Raw genomic sequence first — 20,268 nt, 5'->3', positions numbered from 1 at the left:
AAGAAAACATCAAAGCAAAAAAAAAAAAAAAAAAAAAAAAAAGGCAGTTATCCATCAGTATTCAAAAACCTAGAATGAAGTCACTAAGTAGAACACTTATTGAGAATTAATCAATATCTACATTCTTAGCTGCTTCCAACTTTGTTCCAATAGAAACATGAAGTTGTGTGTCAGCTTTGTGTATTTTATTTTTGGCCTATTTGAATTTTTCCAGTTCATAGTTCACTGCATGCTTGGAATAGAGAGGGTCATTATAAATCCTTCTACACAATGAACTTTGAGTAGACAGCTGAAAATAAAATGTACTACTTGTAAACACACAAAAAAATACAAGCTTTTTTTGATTCAAGTGAGCACTGTTCCAGATAGATTATCTTCGGTATCTACCTCTTTCACCTCTGTCTCTGTCCCGGTCACAAATCCTCTCTCTCTCCCTTTCCCGATCGCGGCCTCTGTCCCGTTCTCTGTCTCTCCGATTATCTCGAGGCCGGTCGCGCTCCCGCTCTCGGTCCCTCTCTCGGGGCCGGCTTCTCCGACCGCTGACAACAGCTTGTGTGCGGCGAAGGAAGTCATCTACTCTCATGTCATAGTCGTGCTGTGATGAAAGGAGAGCTCTGCTATTTTCTTTCCCAGATGAGAATTCCCTCCCTTATCTATAAGGCTGGCTGTAACTCCTCAGAAAGCCCAGTACTTAAAAAAAGGCAAACCCAACCAAACCAACTGTCCAGCATCCATGTGCAGAATCTGGGGTTCAAATGCCAGACACCAGCAAGAGACCTGAAAGCTAAGGAGCTTTCAAGCCAGCTAACAGAAAATTAATAATCCACCCTGTTTTCTGATGTGTCTATAAGAACTTTTAAAACACAAAATTCTGCTGATAAAGTAATTTGTTGCCAATGAGCACGAGCAAAGATACAGCCCTGTCCTTATTCAAACCAGGTTTCAGGATGAAAATGTTCAGAGGTGGACAAGCCGGAAGCCAATTTAAGCATACACCTCAGTTTAAGAGTATGAGAATTTTTCCCCTCCACCTCATCAGGGAGAGAAAGGCTTTTCAAATTTGCTGTAAGTGTGTAGTCAATCTAAACAACTGATCTTTCCAAGGAACTCTAATACAGGTCATAAACATGCTGTTTATCATAGCAAACAAAGCTCAAGCTAGGCTACCCCGGACCCCAGATTCCTACTTCAGCCTGCAGACTTGCATCCCCTCTGTGTGGACACTTACTACTCGTTTGTCTCTGTATCTCGCTTCATGAGGTACAGGATGATGTCCTGAGTATGGAGGGTGAGCTTGAGGTGGAGGTGCATGGTGCTGATAGTAAGGGTGGTGTGGTGGTTGCTCCATACCTGGATATGGTGGCTACAAGAAAGTTACAGGAAGTTTGTTGAAGCAAAGGAATGCACACAAGGAGTGCATCATTCAGATGGAAAACACAGCATCTATATAAATCTGATCACAGCCTCCTAACTGAACAGCAGACTACTTTTCATTGGGCTGGCATGCTTTACTCCCTCTCTACCATTGCTTGGAGAAGTCTGGTAACCACCCCCCCCACAGTCCAACATGCATCTTCCTTCTGCATCTGCCTCAATATGACACCATACACAAAACTTCTATTTTAATGTGGCAGTTTCCGTTCTGAGTTTTTAAACCCTTGCACATAGAATGTGAATTCTGCCCAAACCAGAGCCCTTACAGAAACAAGTCATACTCATTCCTTATGAATTTCTTCCTATTCTAAATTAAAAACCAAATAATTTGCAAGTCAAATGATTTGACAAAATGCTAGCCCTCTTTTTGTTTTTAACAAAACCTATTTTGGCTGATTTCTTTCATTTCTTCAATCTGCACAGTCCTCCTTTGCCTAGTAAAAAAGCATCTTGGCTTGCATTTTTGTTACAAAGAAAGTAAATGAAAGCACTGGATTCTAGGACAACTACTTGGACTGCATGCAGAAGAGGGGAGGAGAAAAAAAAGGGAGTTTCTGGAGGCTTAACTGTTTAAAAAAACTGCTTTCCCCCCCATCTGACAACCCTGTTTACTTCCTTCAGTTGTAAGGAGTTGTGTTTCAGCTGACAAAAATGAGAGGCTATAGGAGCATCTCTGTATTCGGCACTGCTTTTTGCTCATTGCCAGTACAAACAAGAGCCAAAAGACTCATTATAGTTATACAAAATCAGGCCAGACTTACTACTAAATACAATCAAAATAACCTCACTATGACTACTTCTCTTGCCGTGAAGGCCACAACTTGTACAACTTGTACAAGTGAACTATCTACATAGTTGTAGATATGTCCACTCATCTTTCTGGGAAAAAAGTGCACTTCAGTGGAGGCTGTAATACAGAAAGACCTAGTTTAATTAGGTTGCGCAGCACATTTTGCTAGTTTCCTGCATGCTTCATTGCCATAGCCAAAAGCAAGCCACTGCACAACACTAGAGCCCAGCAGCCCATTCCATGAGCCTCTTCAACAAGTCCACATGTTTGATGCATTTACTGTTTGAGAGCCAAGTACCATCAACATTTAGCAGGATACAGAATGTGATCACACCCTCCCATCTAGGCTAAAGGAGAGTTCTGCTATTTCTTCAGAGCTTACTAAAAATGCCAGACTACTGTCAAAAGTAAATTTTAAAATACTTATTATCAATACTTTTCCCCTAAAATTTTTTACACTGTTACATCAAAGGTAGATTTTAGGAAAAGTGAAGAGTTGAGAGCACACTGAACATGGCAGGCTCCTTTTGGGGGAAACAAAAAAGCTGTATGTTAAGGAGAAAAACCAAATTCAACAAGACACAAACCATTCCTTGCCATGGTGGTGGTGGTCCCATGTTGTGGAACTCCCTCACGTAATCATTGTAGGACTAAAATGAAAGACAGTAATATTAAAATTTGTGCTGAGTGTTCTTTGGAAATGCAGAAAGATGCATATAAAGTTGCCCAAAAAAATTGCATGCAGTAACTTACCCCATTTAAAAATACATCTCGTCGAACTCCTGAAAATCGTCTGTTGGGAATAAAAATTTGCAGAACTAAATCCAACTTATCTGTGCAGACAAGTTACCAGGACATAAAATGAGTAACATGAACACACCTTACCTGTCTATTTCGGGATATCTGGGATCCTTTATATACCCTGTTCGAACATCAAGCAGTATTAATTCAATTTATTGTCTCAAGTTAACAAATCTTAAAAACTATATTCATTAGAAAGTATCCTTTCATTTTGTGGCTACTACAAAATTATGTCTATCTGCTACTACCCTCACTTTTAAAACAACTCTTGAAAACTTACAGCTCCTAACAGACAATGAAGACAAGTAGTATAATAAAAAAGTGACATCAACAAACCCATTAAGAACTTGCACACAGTACCAACAAATATGCAAGAGGGAAACTGTGCAAATAAAGACTTGAAATTTAGTCAAATGAATTAGGAATGCACATGAATTTGAAGAGTGCTGCCTCCAGGCATTTAGCACATGGCTGTTACTACTTCCTAACTATATATCTTCAGTAGAATGCGTATTCAGTAAAAAGCTCATTTCCCAATATGTGTTGGATACAATGCTACACAGGAAATTAAAAACAAACTAAAATTATCTGGAAAAGCCCCACAGGGCAAAGAATTCTTACAGCTTCAGTAAATCCCTTTAAAGAGCTCAGCAGAATGGTGCAAAACATCAGGCACGCTTGCACTACAATAAAATAGTGACCTTCATTATTTTTTAAAAAATCTTGTTCTGTTTTTTAAACAATGGCCTTGGAAAGATGCAGAGCAGCAACAACACTTTTTGCATGAAAGAATGCAGTCTTTGCAGACAAGCCAGGCATGCTTTGCAGACAATACAGGCATGCTCTGAACAGGTTTAGAAATCTATGACTGAAATAGCAGAATGCACTTTTCTAAGAGATGTGAAGCACAATTTGGTAGACTAAATGCAACAAATTCTTAATAGCTGCTTTCTGAAAGAAAAAAAAGGCTGCTATGAGCAGTGCTGTTGCTGCAGTACCGCTGCAAACATTTCTTTCTAGGGAACAACAAACTTCCCTTCATCATTAGATCCTCTTGTAAAAATGCAGGGCAACATCCTCCTGCCTAACTCATGTCAAGCTTGTAAAAAAAACTCTCTCAGAAAACATAACTGAATGTCTACCATCATCTCCACACAGAGGCTACCAGTCACGCAGTCTCAGCTGATCCTCCCAGGTGGAAATTTCTCAAACGTTTTCATTTGATGATTAGCGTCTTGACAAGTAGGTCAGATCTATTTTTGTGCCCACATTAACACAACACTTGAGAAGACCATTCACAACAATGTACACAATTCAGCGCTTTTAAAAAGGGCTCAGCCTAGGTTAAACTCAGCTCTCAAACCAGTGAAACAGCGTCACTGACTTCTTCGAGAGGTGGGTTAAAGCAGCAGGCAGCACTTGAAACAAGTCACATTTTCATATCCAAGTTATATCAGTATTTTACTTTTGAATTAACGAGGATATGCTAAAAGAGAAAATACTCATGAATTGGTGCACACAAATCTTCATAGTAAGATATTAACCTGGTCTTTGGTGAAACTCAGGGGGATAGTCAATCCTTGGTTTCTTTCTGCTGTTATGAATATCATAATCTTCTGGTCGACGCCTACACAAATTAGATATCAAAGATTAAACAAGGTTGCTTGGAGCATTTGTCACAGCAGAATACCTCACAGGAACAGTCTCAGCTGCCCAAGATATAAATGTAATCATTCTCAAATCTATTTGCTTCAAAATGTTCTACAGCTTCAAATCTGAACTGAAAGAATCAGAAATAGCTCAATTACATACATTCCACTGTTACTTTCTGTCTACAGGAATTTAGGTAGTAAAGGAAAGAACTCCACCTAACTGTATCTTCATCCCAAACAAAAGGTAACAAATTTGTCTAACCAAACTCAAGCTTAGGCATTAACATTACACTTTCCACATTACATTTTGCAACACCTATCGGACAACAAAGAATTTCACAGAACATTGCAGTCAGAGGGTATGAAGACTACTGCATTTGATAGCTAATGGGTAAAGAATTCAATAAAAGGTCTACTTCCACAACATTTATAAATAAACTCTGCATGCTTTGTGAAATTGCAACTTTAACTATGACTTCCCTAACTGAGTAGGCCAATTATATTATTTCTAATAATTTCTGTTCTAAGCAACTTACTAGCAATGCACTGGTGCATTTTTCAATTTAATAACACTCAAGCTTCCCAATAATTAAAATAATTAGGCCTGTTTTCTATAAAAGCAGGTCTTTGACAGAAGAGATATTAAGAACTCTGCTCTTCCTTATAAAGTTACATTCCAGTTGCTGTTAGGCTCAAAAAAGAGCTGACAACTGTGTGCTTATTTTGCTCCAAGGTACATAAACATTACTGGGAGACTCTAGTGCTAATGTAACAGTGTTTCTAAACACAAAGCAGCTACAGAACCATTCCCTTCTCACCCCCCTCCCCCTCCCCAACAGTATAATTCCTTATGACAAGACATTAACACTTTCTTTATATTGCTTAATTACTGTGCAACTTGCCGGCTGAGTAATAAATTTATATAGCTTTTAGTTTTATAAATAGTGACTTCTCCCTCCCTTCCCCAACTTCAGTCATCAAAGCCCACCATACCCAGTTACTAAGCTTTTTAAAATGGAAGCAGATTCTTTAGTATGAGCAAAAAGCCCAAAAACCAAAGCAGTTGCATCTACAGCAAATTCAGATCAAAGAAAATAAAAGCTGGTGTAAAGAATAAACATACCGCTTTCTTGTAGTTTTGAGAGTGCATTTACGACCGGTATAAAATATGATAGAAACAGTTCATATAGTAGTCCAACTACTGACTTTAAGCTGTAAGCCACATACATAAATGGAGGCCCTGGCAGGCTTGAGAAGGTGTGGTGGTGTTATATGTATAGTTTGCAGTCCATTGCAAAACCTTCACTTGTATATACTTTATTGCACTGGAAACCTCTTAGCTTAACTCCAAAAGCCATCTTGGTGTTCAGTCCTTTAAAGCCAAAAATAGGGGGGCGCTGCCAGGTTTCCTCCTACCTACTCGTTACAGTGTCCTTTTTTTTAAGCTCAAGGAAAAGGGGACTCTTGTTGGGGCTCTGTACCTACCACAGGATGTTTCCACAAAAAGGAAACTTAACCAAAGGTTTCAGCCCAAACCATACATCAGTCTGTATGCAAAGTGGCTACCACGGGGAAAAGGTGTTTGGCAGAAGGGCTAGTATCAGTTCTTTGCAAAGACTTCTCCAATTCTGTAACAAGTTATACCCCCTTTTTTTTCTGGAAAATGATGTTAAGTTCATAAAGCAGTGATCAATAAACATGTCGATCCTCTAAAAATACTTTAAGTCCACAGGTACTGCCAGCATCTGGAAAGGTTGTATATACAGACACAGCAACAGCCATTCTTTTTGGTTTGTTGCCGGGTCTCCAAGGGCCACTTGATCCCTTTTGGAAAGAACCTACTGTTTTCAGAAGCTCAGCAAGATGTGTGAATTCAGTGGTTACATGTTAGAGAATATTTGGCAATAGGGTTAACACATCACGGTGACACAATTTGAAACAGTCCCAATAATGCTCCTCTTGAATATCAAAATAACTTAAATATTTTATCCTCAAAATGAGGCGGCATCTTCTGCAAAATTCTAAGTGATCCTTATAAAAGTCCCATATTTGATAAGGCTTATCCAGAGACACACCTGAAAGAAAAGGCTTTTACAATATATTAACACATTTTTGGCATATAAATATTTCCTCCTCTCCATCTAGCCTGCTCATAATCAAGCCAAGCTTACCTACAGCTAGCATTACAAGTTGCATTAGCTCAATAAATGATCTAGTCTAAACTAGAGACAGAACTTTAAGAGCTTTTTTCTGCAAAAGCAAAGATCCCCATTTTCCTCTTGAAAAATGACAGACCGGGGAACCATGTGAAATCCTCAATGAAGCCACAAACTTGTCCATGCAGCTTGATTTGAGGATTTTCTCTCTTCTTTATCGCAGGGCAAGCTTTGACGAATCACATTCCTCCATCACGTTATTCTCACACATGTGCCTATTATCAGTCCAAAGAACGTTTCTAACCTTCCCACGTCCCGAACGGGGTCTCGACGGGATGGGCGTCCTCTTGATCGGGGTTGTGAGTGCATTCTTCTCTTGTGCCTCATTTTATGAATGACTTGATACAAGTCAATACTTTCATCAGGAGGGAAGAGAAGACAAAGTTGGGTTCCACATTCCGGCTCAATTTCCTAGAATTAGTTAGAAGTTCAGTAGTGGTTCATAAACTGAAGAAATGAAACTCTCCCCAAATACACTGACAACAGACACTTAAGGGAAAAAAAAAAAAAAAAAAAAAGGGACACTTCAAAGAGATTTCAGTATCACTAGACACAGCAAAATTCACTTACATTACCTTTAACTCTTTAGGTTCTAATTAGAATTTTCACTAAATAGTCCAACACTTGGGGTAACCATATCTTCCCATGAGACATACAGGCCACATCACTGTTTTGCTATAAAATCAGAGGACTGTTTTTCATCACAAAGAAAATGATTACCTATTACAGAAAGAAAAGTGACACACGCAGGAAAAAAAATCCATCCCAGCTTCACATATAAAGCCATGGCCTGATGAAGTTGACTACTATCACTCAGTATGAGTTCTTCATTGTATGGCAGACAGGTCCATGAAAATACCAACTCAAGGTCTGACCACGATCAAACCAAGCAGTTTGTGTGCTCAGGGTTATTAGGAAAAGAACACGGAATAAGAAAGTCGTTGTATCACACTGAATTTCATGTTCCACCCACACCCTAAATACTGGCTGCAGTTGTGCCCCTATGTCTCAAAAAATAGGGGGACAACAAAAATGGAAAACTTCAAAGCAGGGCACCAAGAATAAGTGAATTAATGCAACAATTCCTACGTGCAATGACTGAAAAGGTCAGGTCTCTCCAACCTAGATTAAAAGTGAAGTATGAGGGATATAGGGAACAAGATGGAGATAATGGGACCATTAGACACCGCAAACTGTCTGGAGGAGAAAGGGACAGATATGGATTTTCTGACTCTCTCTTCCACTACAAAAACTTGGGCCATCAAATAAATCTAGCAGGAGCCAGGTGCAAAACAAAAGTTTCTCTTCAAAGTGGTGACTGCAGGCCTGCAGAACACCTTCCCAAATGATGTCGTAAAGGCAGATTTTCAGTGTACGTGTCCTCAGAAGAGAGATCCATTCACTGTTGTGCAAATATAAATGGATAAATGACAACCACTTCAGGAAATAAGCAGACTTGAAAAACAGGGAGAGCAAGCATCAGGCAATGCTTGTCTAGACCATAACAGTACAGTAATTTGACGAAAAAAGCTGAAACCCATGTCCAGACTGCAAGTCTACTGTAGACAAAACATTAGGAAAAAAAAATATTTCCTTGGCCATTTAACAGTAGCTAAGTTAATTGAAAAACTTTTTTTTTAAGTTCACACTAAGCTAAAACAATATCAAAACTATTGTTTTTCTCCTGCTACACAACAAAGCAAACATATCTGCGGGCAAAACAACGCAACATGGAGTTGACATTTTCCATACAGTATGTAGATTACCTCCCACCTTGTCTTAAAGCAGAACCTGCTATTTTACCCACAGCTTGGGTACATGATGACAGCAGCAACATACCTGCACTCTGGCATGTCTGACAAGACAAAGAGCCAGCCCCACTTGAAATTTGCTTAGCAGATATTCTATAATGGGAGTGTATGCCTTAAGCAATACAGTACATATTAAAAAACGTAATGCAGAGCACAACTGGAAACACCAGACCTTTTTCTTAAAACCTGATGCTATGTGGTTTGCACACTATACAATGCAAGGCACATCACATTTCAAATTCAGAATACCACACAGTTTTGAAGCAAACACTGTTTATCATAAAGATGAAAACAGAATTGGCACTGTATTGTTTCCTTTTCCTTCTTCCACAACAGCATTAGAAAGAAGCAAAATGCCTTTGCCACAACACTCTACTCCAAGTAACTGCTATAAAAACATTCCTACTCTCCTGCACATTCCAAGCTGGAAGCAAGCACTAGAGGATGTCAGTTATAGAAAACAAGTAAGAATTAACAAACCTGTCCATCGCGTCCAATCTTTACTGGCTTATGTTCGTTCCAAGGATTGGTCAGGTGAGCAGATTTAGTGAACGGCAATTCCCGCCTAAATATGCAAGTGGCACCATTTATAGTTTTGCCTCAGTTATTTTTATTAAGAAAAGAAGTAAAAATGTATACAGCAGGAGTCTACATATAAAATAATCCTGTTATTCTTTGTACTGTTAGGTCTCTGAACATATTCTTATGGTCTATATATTAGTAACTGAAGATTTCACTTGGACTTATTCCAGTAGTAACTAATATAGTTCATACTATGCCAGGCCCTCCTTTAAAAAAAATATTTTAGTCTGTATGCAATACTGAGATTGTGCTTATTTATTATCTCACCATCCCAATACACTGACCTCTACATGTGGTAGCTCTTGGCACATACTTGAATCCCTGAGCACTGACCTAACTATGAAGCTAGAAGTGCTTTGAGCTGGAGGTGGGAGTCAGTAGCTTTGAGAGGATCTTTCCAACACAGATTTTCTTTAATTCAAAGTCTCACTTTTCCTCTATTCAGTCCTTCTGGCAGTCCAAAGTACTTGTACAACCATACAATGTGTTTCATGGGACTGCTGTAACTTTTTTCCTTAATAAGAGATTTAAAATCTTTTCTGTAAGAACATACTGCTCACAACCCATACATTATGCAATACTTGCACTACGTCATATGTTGTTTCAGAACAGTAGTATTTTCTTTGTTTAGTCAGATCAAAACAGAAAAAAAAAATCCATGTAAGGACAAATCTTTTTCAGCCACAGCTGTCTATTCAAGTGAGCAGTGAGGATAGATCTCTGGCTGAATCAAGTTTCAGAAGGATGCTGTTGGCACTTGAGTAATACACAAATGTTATATTATAATGCCTTGTTACTAACAGCAACATAAATGCATAGTTGGTTACCTGCAGATCCAGTCAATTTTAAAGACACCTCCCAACATTTTTGCATTCATTCCTGCAGGCAGCACCCAATGTATAGGTGATCCTCCATGATGGGACTCTGAAGATAATCTTGCAAACCCTGAAGGATTTTGTATGAATTGTAACAAAGATACAACAGAAAGGCTATTGCATATACAACTCACTTTGACTCACCTTGAAAATAGCTCACTTTTCCTTACCTTGGAATTTGCCACTCTCTCTTACAGAAAATATCAAAATAACACTCCTTGCTGATCTAAATGCAGCATTAAGCTTCTTTTCATTCACTGGAAGTGTTGACCATACTCCCTAAAACAGAAAAACACCCACCCCATCCCAAAACACAACAGTTAATTTCAAATGATTTAGCTAACATAAATATGTAATGTAGATGAAGAAAACAAGACCAAAATATTGCACTGGAGTAGAAGATAATAGAAAGAAAAACATATTGCAAAATTCATTTCCATAAAGAAATATTTTAGCCTGCCTTGTACTAAAACTTTTAAAACACTGGCTTTTCAACCTTTTTTTTGAACACTGAAGATGCATTTAGATCATGTAAGACTTCCATTATAATTGTAATGATGGGCAGTTAGCATAAAAATAGTAAGGGTGAAAGTTTTCACATATGTTTCAAGTGACTAAAGGAATTTATGTATTATATAACACACAGGAATTATGAAAAACCAACAGAATACTGCTAAAAGGTGGGCAGGTAGACTTGACTATAGTACTGCAGATTTGCTGAGGACAGTTTGCAGACTTCAAAATTCTTTCAGTGAAATGCCAGCAACATGAAAGATACCGAAGTAACAATTTAAAATGGCAAAACAAATCACTTTGTTTAGCCCTACACATCTCCTACTACTACTAAGTATTATCTTTTCCATTTCACCAGCTGCTATGCAGCTACACAATAAAACACAACCTGTTTTACTTAAGGTGCCAGCTGAGCTGATATAGAATAAGAATTTATTGAATCACTCCTCCATCCATTTTCTGAGTAAACAAGCTTCAGCCTCAGAACAGGCTATACATACCAAAGTGAACATTCCTTCCCTTGCATTTTTTCAGTGCAGGTAAGTATTTATGCCCTACTCTGAACTCAGATCAGTGTTTGTCTGATTCTGGTAATTCACTATAACCACCAGAGAATATGTGGGGTTTTTGCTAGCTTTCAGTCAGATTACATGGCTTTTGGCTGCTTGTAAAGCCCTGCTGTGAACTCAACAACCTATTACATTGGCACCACAAAAGTGAGTTTCATGAAAGTCCAACATCAAAGCACTGGTGCCTCCACACTGAGAGACAAAGCATCCATTTCAATAACTTCAGGAACAAGGATACTACTGCAGCTCCATACATGGATGAAGCACAAAAAAGAATAGACTCCTTTACAGTCACCAGTCAGAATGGTGTTCACTGCACCTTCAAAGCTGGAAGGAGAGGTGAGAACCAAACACGCCCAGGACTTTGAGATTTGTTTAATAATTTTGATGCTATTTTCACCCTAATTTAGAAAATCTTCATTAACAGAATCACCTACTCTATGTATCTTGTGTAACAGCAAATCAAGTTTTTTCTCTATGACCTGCTTCAAAGAACACAAGCCAATATAAAACCACCAGAGTGCTGCAATGGACACCTTGTGCAATTCCTCAACAGCTGAAATCTGGTGCTCTGGAATCCCTCCCAAAGAACTCACTCACACCAGCATTGCCAGGCATACATTTCCACAGTGAGGCTTCAGATCCTGAAACACCTGACCAAAACTACTCATGTAGCATTAGAAAAAAGCCAAACAACTTTCTGAACCTTCTCAGAGTATAGCAACAGGAACAGAGGTGCTGATGGATGGGAGAAAATACCACTCCAGCATTCCCAAAAGAGCTTGGCTTAGGATGTTATCAAATAGACCCTAAGGCCCCTTTAACCCCATTCTTGCCAAGATAAATGGCCAGTGGTCAGGACCTTTTCTAGGTTACGCTGGAAGCCAAAGAACTGAGGCATTGTAGCTTTTGTTGCTGCATCCACCAAGATCCAAGCAATATAACAATCCAAACACACTCTCCCAAACCGAGGTGAGTGTGTCTGAAAACAGACAAAGGGATCAGTTTGAAGAAAATACAACATACCTTTGCCTTAGCAAGCGATACATTTTCATGGTTATTACTCTTGATGAGAAAGAACCTTGCATCTTGGAGAATGTATTTAAGTTTGCTTGTTTGGTCTGAAAAGAAAACAAAGTATCAAATAAGCTGAACTGTAAATACTTACCACACATGTTGCTTTGAGTACAGATAGTTGCTTCCTTTCTTCAAAATACACAGTATCCCACCCATTTCCTATCTGTGTATTACCACAGTCAACCACCCAACTTAAAGTCAAAGCTGCAGAGCACAAAATGCCAGGGGAAACCAAACCAAAACTAAAACTCAGATATCCAAGTAAAGAAAAAAGTAAAATAAAATCAGCATGATTCAGTGATGTTCCGATATGTAGGACTTATTTCCTTGCTTAAAGATCTTTGCATAAATGATGGTAACACTCGTAACAAGCACAAACTGTTCAATAGAGAATGGTGAATACTGCTCATCTTTGCAGCTTTAAGCACTTCCTTTTAAAATTTGCTGCCTCTGCAAAGAGCACAGTGACTGAACTTTTTGCATATCACTCTCAAAACATGCAAAAGTAGCTCAAGATTCAATTATCATGCTCAGAACAACGACGTGCTTAAATAGATTTATATCAGAACATCACTACTTAGAGGTAATTTAATCAACAGAGACAATGGCTTGCTATGGGGCATGCATTAAAAATTCAAATTTAAATGATACCTTTTTGGACAGCACGAACGGAAGATGATAATTTCTCATGCTTCTTTTCTGAACCTGTGTTTAGCCAAAGTACATTTGTTCAGATTGAGCCTTAATAGAGATAATATACAATTTCTACAGCCTTGTCCCATACAATTTTCATTCATGACAAATTATGCTTTCTGGCGCGCACCCACACACACAAAAAATACTATTCAATGTGCACGAGTGTTTTGTTTTGTTGGTTTTTTTTGTTTCAGTTTCAGGTTGTTTGATTTGGTTTTTTTTTTTTAATAGTATTTGAACAATTTCCTACTCAGAAAACTAGTCACTGAATCATCATCTTCCAAGTTTAAAAAAAAAAAAAAAGTGAAATTTCCACTTAAGCAACAGAATAGCATTAAAGTAACAAGAAAGCCTACTTCCCCCCAAAGGTATCCACACACAACATGCCAGAAGTCAATACCAAATTATACAAAGCTACAGACCCTATAAATCTCTACAGCCAGTTACATTTATTTTAGATTACACATTAAGATTTGATGCAAGTCACAATGACAAGCAACAAAAGGGAAGAATACCTGCATATGATTCTGATGCAGAACTCCCACTTCTGTCAAAAACAATTGGAGAGATACCCCTAGCTCTCTTCCTCTCCTTCTTTTTCTCGTCTGAAAGAAACCATAAAAAATAAAAGCCATACTTTAAACACAGGCAAAGTTGAGATTAAAAAGTAATGAAACAGAAAAATAGCATCAGTAAAAGTGAAGTTACCATTTGGCTTGCACATAAAAATCGTTGTTGTTGCCACAAAGCTATCATGCACAGAAGAAGCAAATGCTAGTTACTCAAGCTTTTCATTCACAAAAGGAAGATCAACGGCACAAATCTATTAAATCTGTGCAATGTTTACAGATAGAAATTATTATTATTATATTTTTAGTAAGGGCGGGTTAGCGTTTCTTTTCAGCCTTCACCCAAATGTGCAACATCTAGCACAAACTGTGCAGCAATCGCTCATTTGCTCAGAGCTCCAAAACAGCAAGAGACAGGAAAACAAAACACTGTGGCACACAAGCAATTATTTCCACTCTTAAGACAGTGTTACATTATACCACAGTTTTTTAGAACAGTTATTACAGTTTCACTTGTCTTTAGGTTACACCTTGCTGTCTCTAATTCCATACAGCAGAGCTGAGCTAAAAGAGGCAGCATATTAAGCAGGATGACCACCTATGGAGACTTCAGACAAGGAAGATACACAATAGGAATCTTAACAGGATTGCAAGCTGCTTTCCTAGAAAAAACAAACAACGAACAGCCAAACCCAAAAGTATTTACGTCATTAGCACTTCACATCTGCAAGTTAGGACCACTTACAATATACAAATACAAACCAATTGTTTCTAGTTTCTGCTTAAAACATTTATTTCCTTCTAAATTTGCTCTGATAATTTCAGTTTAGGTTTAGATTTCCTATGCTGAGCATAGCCAATACTTAAGATTCAGCTATCATTCCCCAGGGACATAAAGTTTTACTACACCAGTCTACCTGGTCACTCATCCAGATGGACACCAAACAGCTCAACGCTGAATTAAAATTAATTGTGTGGAAAACTAAGCCATTAGATACCCAAGAAAGTACTAATTTTACTGTTACAAAGCATTGAACAGCAAGGTCAAAGCAGTCAATAATACAACGAATCCTCAAGACAGTAATCTGGATATTCACAATTTTGTTTTACCACTTCCCAGTAATTTTTTCTGTGCCTATGGTATTTCATAATTAACATCTTCCTGACTTCTGCCACCACGGCTTACTTTCAACATGGTCAGGAAGTGGTTATTTTTCAAAGCAGTCAAACTTTCAGTGGCAAGGTATTTCACATTAGCATGCAAGATGCTGCCTACCTGATGCATCTGAACCAGACCCAGATCTGACTGACCCATCTGTGAAAGAGGCAGATTCGGAATCAGAATCGCTGGCTTCACTCCGTGTGTCGTAGTCATTTCCTTCCTTCTGATCCCTCTCATCCTGTTCATACTCTTCTTCATCTTCCTCCCCATCTTCTTCCACCTCTTCATCCTCCTCCCCTTCATCGTCTTCCTCTTCTTCCATTCCTTCCTCCTCATTCTCTGTGTTGCCTTGTTCAGAGGAACCACTACTGCCAGTCTCGTGATCTGAACAATATTCCTCAGAGTTCACCTCTTCTTTAGAAGAATGGCTAGATCTGCTTGGTCTTCTATCCACATCATGCCTGATTCTCTGATGTTTAAAGAAAAAGTGAATCAGCGGTCATATAACATTGTCAGGATGCACACACAGTCCTAAGAGAACGTGCCTTACAAAAGTCTCATAAAATTGCTTTATTTATAAGGCAGCAAGAATACTTAATACCTCTGAACCGTCTGGTGTAGAAGACTTTGCCCTTCTGTCAATATCCCTCTTCCTCATGTAAGATTTCTCTGGTTGTCCTTTATAAGGTTCCCTGGAGCTGCTGGACATTCGCATCTTCCGATCGCCATCGGGGCGCTTGCTTCTGTCGGACCTCGGGTACTCCTCAGTCTTGTACTCTGACACCAGCTTTCCTTTTGTGCTCACCATTCTCTTGTTATTGCTAACTGATGAGCTGGGAGGCTTTGGCATCATCTGCCTTGAGGAATGCACAGAAGGTTTTTGCCTCTTGCTTTCAGCATTTTCCATCCTGTCAGTTTTTCTTTTTGATCCTTAAATAGAAAGAAGTATCAAGTTCAGTGTTATTTCTGATATCAAAACAAAAACTGTACAGAGGCTTCTACGTCCTCTATTTTAGGTAATTACCCTGCTGCAGTCACAGGGAACATCTTCCAGTTGTAGGCTTTGCAGCAACACTCAAAACTGCTTCTTAGGAACAGCTCATGTCCTAAAACATGTATTTTACTTCTAAGACACATGTGTTGCTCAGATTTTACACTTGGAAATCCTAATTTAAATGCTTAGAGGATTGGCCTAAAGCCAAATAAAGAACTGAACTGGAATCAGACTTTGCAACCCCTTTGCTCCACTTCCATCTCACTTCACTGAGCCAAAAAGGACAGTCATTTCCTAACAGCAAATGAATTCAGAACAAGCCAGACTCAGCAACTGCTCTTGAGACAAAAGGAAATGGATCTGACTGTTTGTTTGGAGGGTAGGGTGAAAAAGCACATGTCCATGAAATAAAGACTTTTGGAACTCATTCACTCTTTGAATCAAGTTATAAAATCCATTACTTCAAAGACTAACTGAAGTAAGACAGACATTTTTACCACTTATGTTCCTGCAGAACAACCACTACCGAAGTCACATACCCTTTTTCTCACTTTTGTCTTGCTCACTGTCAGGGTTATACAACTCATCATCCTGGTCAGGAGCATCAGTCAAAATGTCATCCAGAACATTCAGTTCACCATCTGAAAATACACAAAAAAAGTCAAAACCAACCATAAAAAGTCTGGATATGTAAACCACAGAATTAGTAGTTACAAACCCAAACATTTCCTTCAGGGCTACAGATCTGCAACAAAGCAAAAAATTGACATCTTCTTGATTTATTTCTACACTTTCATTTGGAAGGATCAGGTAGAGCAAATAAAAAATGAAAATATGTCACAAGATGCATTTAGACTTCTAAACAAGGTCCAAGTTGGCTCCTCATGTCACAAAAGCTTTTCAGCAAAACTGACCTACAAATGACAGCTGAACATAAAATTTCAGAAAAAGGGAGACCAGGAGGTAGTCTGAGTGCCATTAGTAAAGAGAAGGGACCCTTATCTCTGCAAAATTCTGAAACTTGCATGATGAATTAATCTCTCTTCACTATTTTTGTTGTCATTGCAGTGTTAGAATGGTGGGTTTTGTGGTTCACTAACAAATAGAAAAAACATAATGGAGAAAACAGTATTTATTTGTTGCATCATTAACTCTGAGTTGTTCCAAAAAATCCCCCACAGCTTGATCAAAAGGGCAAATGTTAAAGAAAATTAATGCCAGAGGCAGTAAATGACCATATCTGCTCACAAGATTTTAAAATCTGTCACAATTTCTGAACCCAAAAGGGACATATGGTGATCCTATTAGAAGGAGGAGTCACAAGCTTTAGGGTAGCAGATCTATATTCCAAGCACTTTAAAAAGAGTAAACTAAGCCTTACTATGCAAAGGGAAAAATAAAAAAAGTATTAATTTTGGAATCTCTCCAAAATTCTTAGTTCTTTGCACTTTGTGATTGGTTGCAATTTCTGTGCTCAGGAAAAAGAAACCAGAGCAGCCTCCAAGGATTCAGCTGCTTTACAATATCCGTAGCAGACGCAAGGTAAGGACTCCAGTACTGCGTGAAACTGAGGTAATGCAGCAATTAAGTCCTCCAGAGTTCAGCAACTTGTCTAGCTCAAAATATTGAGCTGAGCCACAACATAAAATTTACAGCTTGATATTGAAAAACCACAAACATAATCCACACACCATATATATATATATAATAGTATTAAAATTCTCTCTACTCTATACTACCAAATCTGAAGCCAGCGTGTGCACTAACTTTCCTGCTGGCACTTCTCCACATTTTCAGTGGTAGGGGAATGCAGAAGTGATCCCTGGACTGCTCAGTAGGTGTCTCTAATGCAAAGGAAACGATGCAGAGAGAAGTGGATCAAACCTTTCCCAGGCAGCTTACAGTCAGCAGGCATTTAAATGCAACATAAACTTGCATCACAATTCTCTTAGGAACAGCCCTTTATGTTTGTAGCCATACATCCATAGCAAATATTCTTGCTGTGACTGATAAATACATGAGAGTCAGATTCACGGCTGTGTAACTGCCAAACATGGGATGCAATTTCCTGGCTTGCATTCTGCTTGTCCACAGGAAGCTTGGCAAGTCTAGAGCACAAGGTTTTTTTACTGCACACTAATGAAAAAGAGGTGCATTGAGATTAGAAAATTAAACATATCATCCATCTCAAATCACATGTATTGAACCTTAGATTTGTTTCCCTCTTGGTGAGACAATAGCACACTTGAGCAAACTAGATTTAACCTACCTACTGCAGCAGCATTGGAAGGTGGTAAAAGACTCCTTATCAGCTCATTCAGAAGTGTGAGAAGGAAAATTTAACAGAAAACGCAAGTCTGATACGCTCTCTCCTAAATCCCTTCCAGATTAGATGGGCCTCATTTGCAGCTGGAATGTTAAAGAGGGTGCAGAAGACAGGAGCAAGATCTCCCATCCCCTTCTACAGGCACAATGACCTGATTTGTTTGGAAGCACATCTCCAGATTTATTTAGCAGCCTGCTTCCTGTCTCGCACTGGATACGCTGCTTTTCTGACTCACACAAGATCATTTCTCTCAGTGAACCACCACTGTCAAGTGTTCAACGTAAAGAGCCAAATTATCTCAGAGAGGCATCAGGAAAAACACAAAATCAGAAACAGAAAAATGGCAGAGGACAGGTATTTCACTGAAGAGGAAGGGACCAAATGAGTTCTTTCTGTGACAGATACTCCCAACAGGGCTCTCCTGCCGCTTGTCTTTTGTGGGATCTTTCCATGAACAAATTTAACTCACCCAAAATAGCAGGAAGGTAGCCTGGGAGGCCATTTCGTCTGCTGCCCAGGAGAATTAGAACTATTAGAAGGGTCCAAGCAAAAATCTGATTTGGCACACAAAAGAAATAAGACCCTGTGATTTCAAACTAAACAGGCCTGCAAGCCTTATTTTTGCTTTATTTAAAGTGGTAAAACAGCATTTCTCTTCCTATGGGAGCACTTACAGCAGAAATCGGTTCAGCTGCAAATGTGCATTAACACTTATTATTCAGTCAAAATAACCCCTTTCACATGAGAAATAATTAAAAACAAATTAAAGTAAAAATATAACTTGACCACTGGCAGTGATTAACAAACACTGAAAAAAAATTCAAGCCCAACTGGATAAATACTTACATGAATAGAAATTTATAGATGATAACAGCAAACATTTCAAATTCACGGCTCATCCACAGTGGGTGATCAGATCTGTTCTGACACAACCTGATCATATCCCAATCTACCAGTCTTACAATAACACCTTTAAGGATCAAGCACCACCGATAACTTTATTTGTTAGTTCTGACAAAATCTACTGGGAATTTTCCATATAATATAGTTTCAAAATAAATATCAGACAGCAAACCTTTACCACTCTGACAAAGCCATTTTGTGGACACATATCCTGCAAAAGGCTTTACAGGAAGCATTATTCTCCACAGAAATCCAAATGAACGCAATCCAAGCCACACTACCCTAGTGATACTTTGCCCTTTTTATAACTCCGCAACGCTCTGCACTAACCAGCAAAGGGCAATCTGCTACACCTAACTCTGCTTTGCCTTCTTAAAGAGGCTATTTCGTGAGGACTAACATAATCCCACAGATAACATGCGGATCACTTCGGCTTCCGTGGATAGCGGTAGTCACTTACAAGAGCCGTGATTGCATTATTCGACACTAATTGCCCTAGATTATTATTATTCCAGAGTAATGACTCTGAAATCGTCCGATTCCTCTAACTCAAATTTATTTACCCACAGTGCCCAGAATTCACAGCTCACTGCAAAAAGCCGAGCAACAATCGGCAAAGTAGATTCCAACAGAAATTTCTGCTTACTAAACTAACTACATTTCCCCACAGAAAACCGTGCAAAAAACCCCAAAACCAAAACGGCCTAGCGATCCAAGCAGAAACAAAAAGCCGCAATAAAAATAGCAAATACTTTTTGCGAAAACACAACCTGCAGTAACTCGCTGTCGATGATGTAAAACTTACGGCCCACGAACTTCTCCCTCTTCCCGCTGCTCGAGTCACCTTGCCCCGAGCCCGCTGCTGCCGGGACACCAAAGTATGAGGGGCCCTGTTATCTCCTGCTCCCCAGAAAAACACAGGGAGCGCTTCCGCAAAAATAAAATCATCCTCGAAGGGTCATCCCTGACCCCGCCGCCCCTCCGCTCCCCGGAGGAGACGGACGTCTCCCGGTAGAAGGCCCAGCACCAGCTTCCAAGGTGGCCCCGGGGAAGGGGGAAGGCTCAGGCGGGGATCGGGCCCCCGCCTGAGCCTTCCCCCTTCCCTGGGGCCTAACGCTTGCCCCCCTCTCTACCGCCACATACCCTTCTCCTCCCGGCCATCCGTCGCCATCCCGCCGCCGCGACGAGCGCCTAAGATGGAGGCTCCCTCTTCCTGCACGTAGCGCTTCCCTCTTCCCACAGGGCGCCGCTTTGTTTACGCTCCCCGCGTCAGAGCGCGCCGCGGGCGGGCGGAGGCG

General features: G+C 39.4%; 1 protein-coding gene across 4 annotated transcripts in view; it reads right to left on the bottom strand.

Annotated features, from left to right (window-relative positions):
* YTHDC1 (YTH N6-methyladenosine RNA binding protein C1) overlaps nucleotides 1-20,268 on the bottom strand; it is a 20,689-nt gene extending 421 nt beyond the window's left edge. The window contains exons 1-17 of one of the 4 annotated variants that reach the window (XM_005484650.4): nucleotides 20,114-20,268; nucleotides 16,281-16,382; nucleotides 15,349-15,677; nucleotides 14,862-15,216; nucleotides 13,532-13,621; nucleotides 12,972-13,025; nucleotides 12,270-12,364; nucleotides 10,332-10,440; nucleotides 10,114-10,231; nucleotides 9,185-9,269; nucleotides 7,138-7,304; nucleotides 4,570-4,652; nucleotides 3,110-3,146; nucleotides 2,978-3,017; nucleotides 2,812-2,874; nucleotides 1,229-1,363; nucleotides 388-595 (exon numbers count right to left, since the gene is read on the bottom strand). In XM_005484650.4, coding sequence (XP_005484707.1) covers nucleotides 388-595; nucleotides 1,229-1,363; nucleotides 2,812-2,874; nucleotides 2,978-3,017; nucleotides 3,110-3,146; nucleotides 4,570-4,652; nucleotides 7,138-7,304; nucleotides 9,185-9,269; nucleotides 10,114-10,231; nucleotides 10,332-10,440; nucleotides 12,270-12,364; nucleotides 12,972-13,025; nucleotides 13,532-13,621; nucleotides 14,862-15,216; nucleotides 15,349-15,677; nucleotides 16,281-16,382; nucleotides 20,114-20,141 — 2,098 coding nt within the window. In that variant the 5' untranslated portion in view covers nucleotides 20,142-20,268. Of the gene's footprint in view, nucleotides 1-18; nucleotides 596-1,228; nucleotides 1,364-2,811; nucleotides 2,875-2,977; nucleotides 3,018-3,109; nucleotides 3,147-4,569; nucleotides 4,653-7,137; nucleotides 7,305-9,184; nucleotides 9,270-10,113; nucleotides 10,232-10,331; nucleotides 10,441-12,269; nucleotides 12,365-12,971; nucleotides 13,026-13,531; nucleotides 13,622-14,861; nucleotides 15,217-15,348; nucleotides 15,678-16,280; nucleotides 16,383-20,113 lie in introns of those variants that run through there. The other 3 variants (XM_005484651.3, XM_005484652.4, XM_005484653.3) reach the window with 3 other exon arrangements.

This window comes from Zonotrichia albicollis, chromosome 5 (assembly GCF_047830755.1).
Source record: "Zonotrichia albicollis isolate bZonAlb1 chromosome 5, bZonAlb1.hap1, whole genome shotgun sequence".
NCBI lineage: Eukaryota > Metazoa > Chordata > Aves > Passeriformes > Passerellidae > Zonotrichia > Zonotrichia albicollis.
Note: the sequence above shows the minus strand (reverse complement) of the source record. Positions and strands in the feature narration are given on the sequence as shown.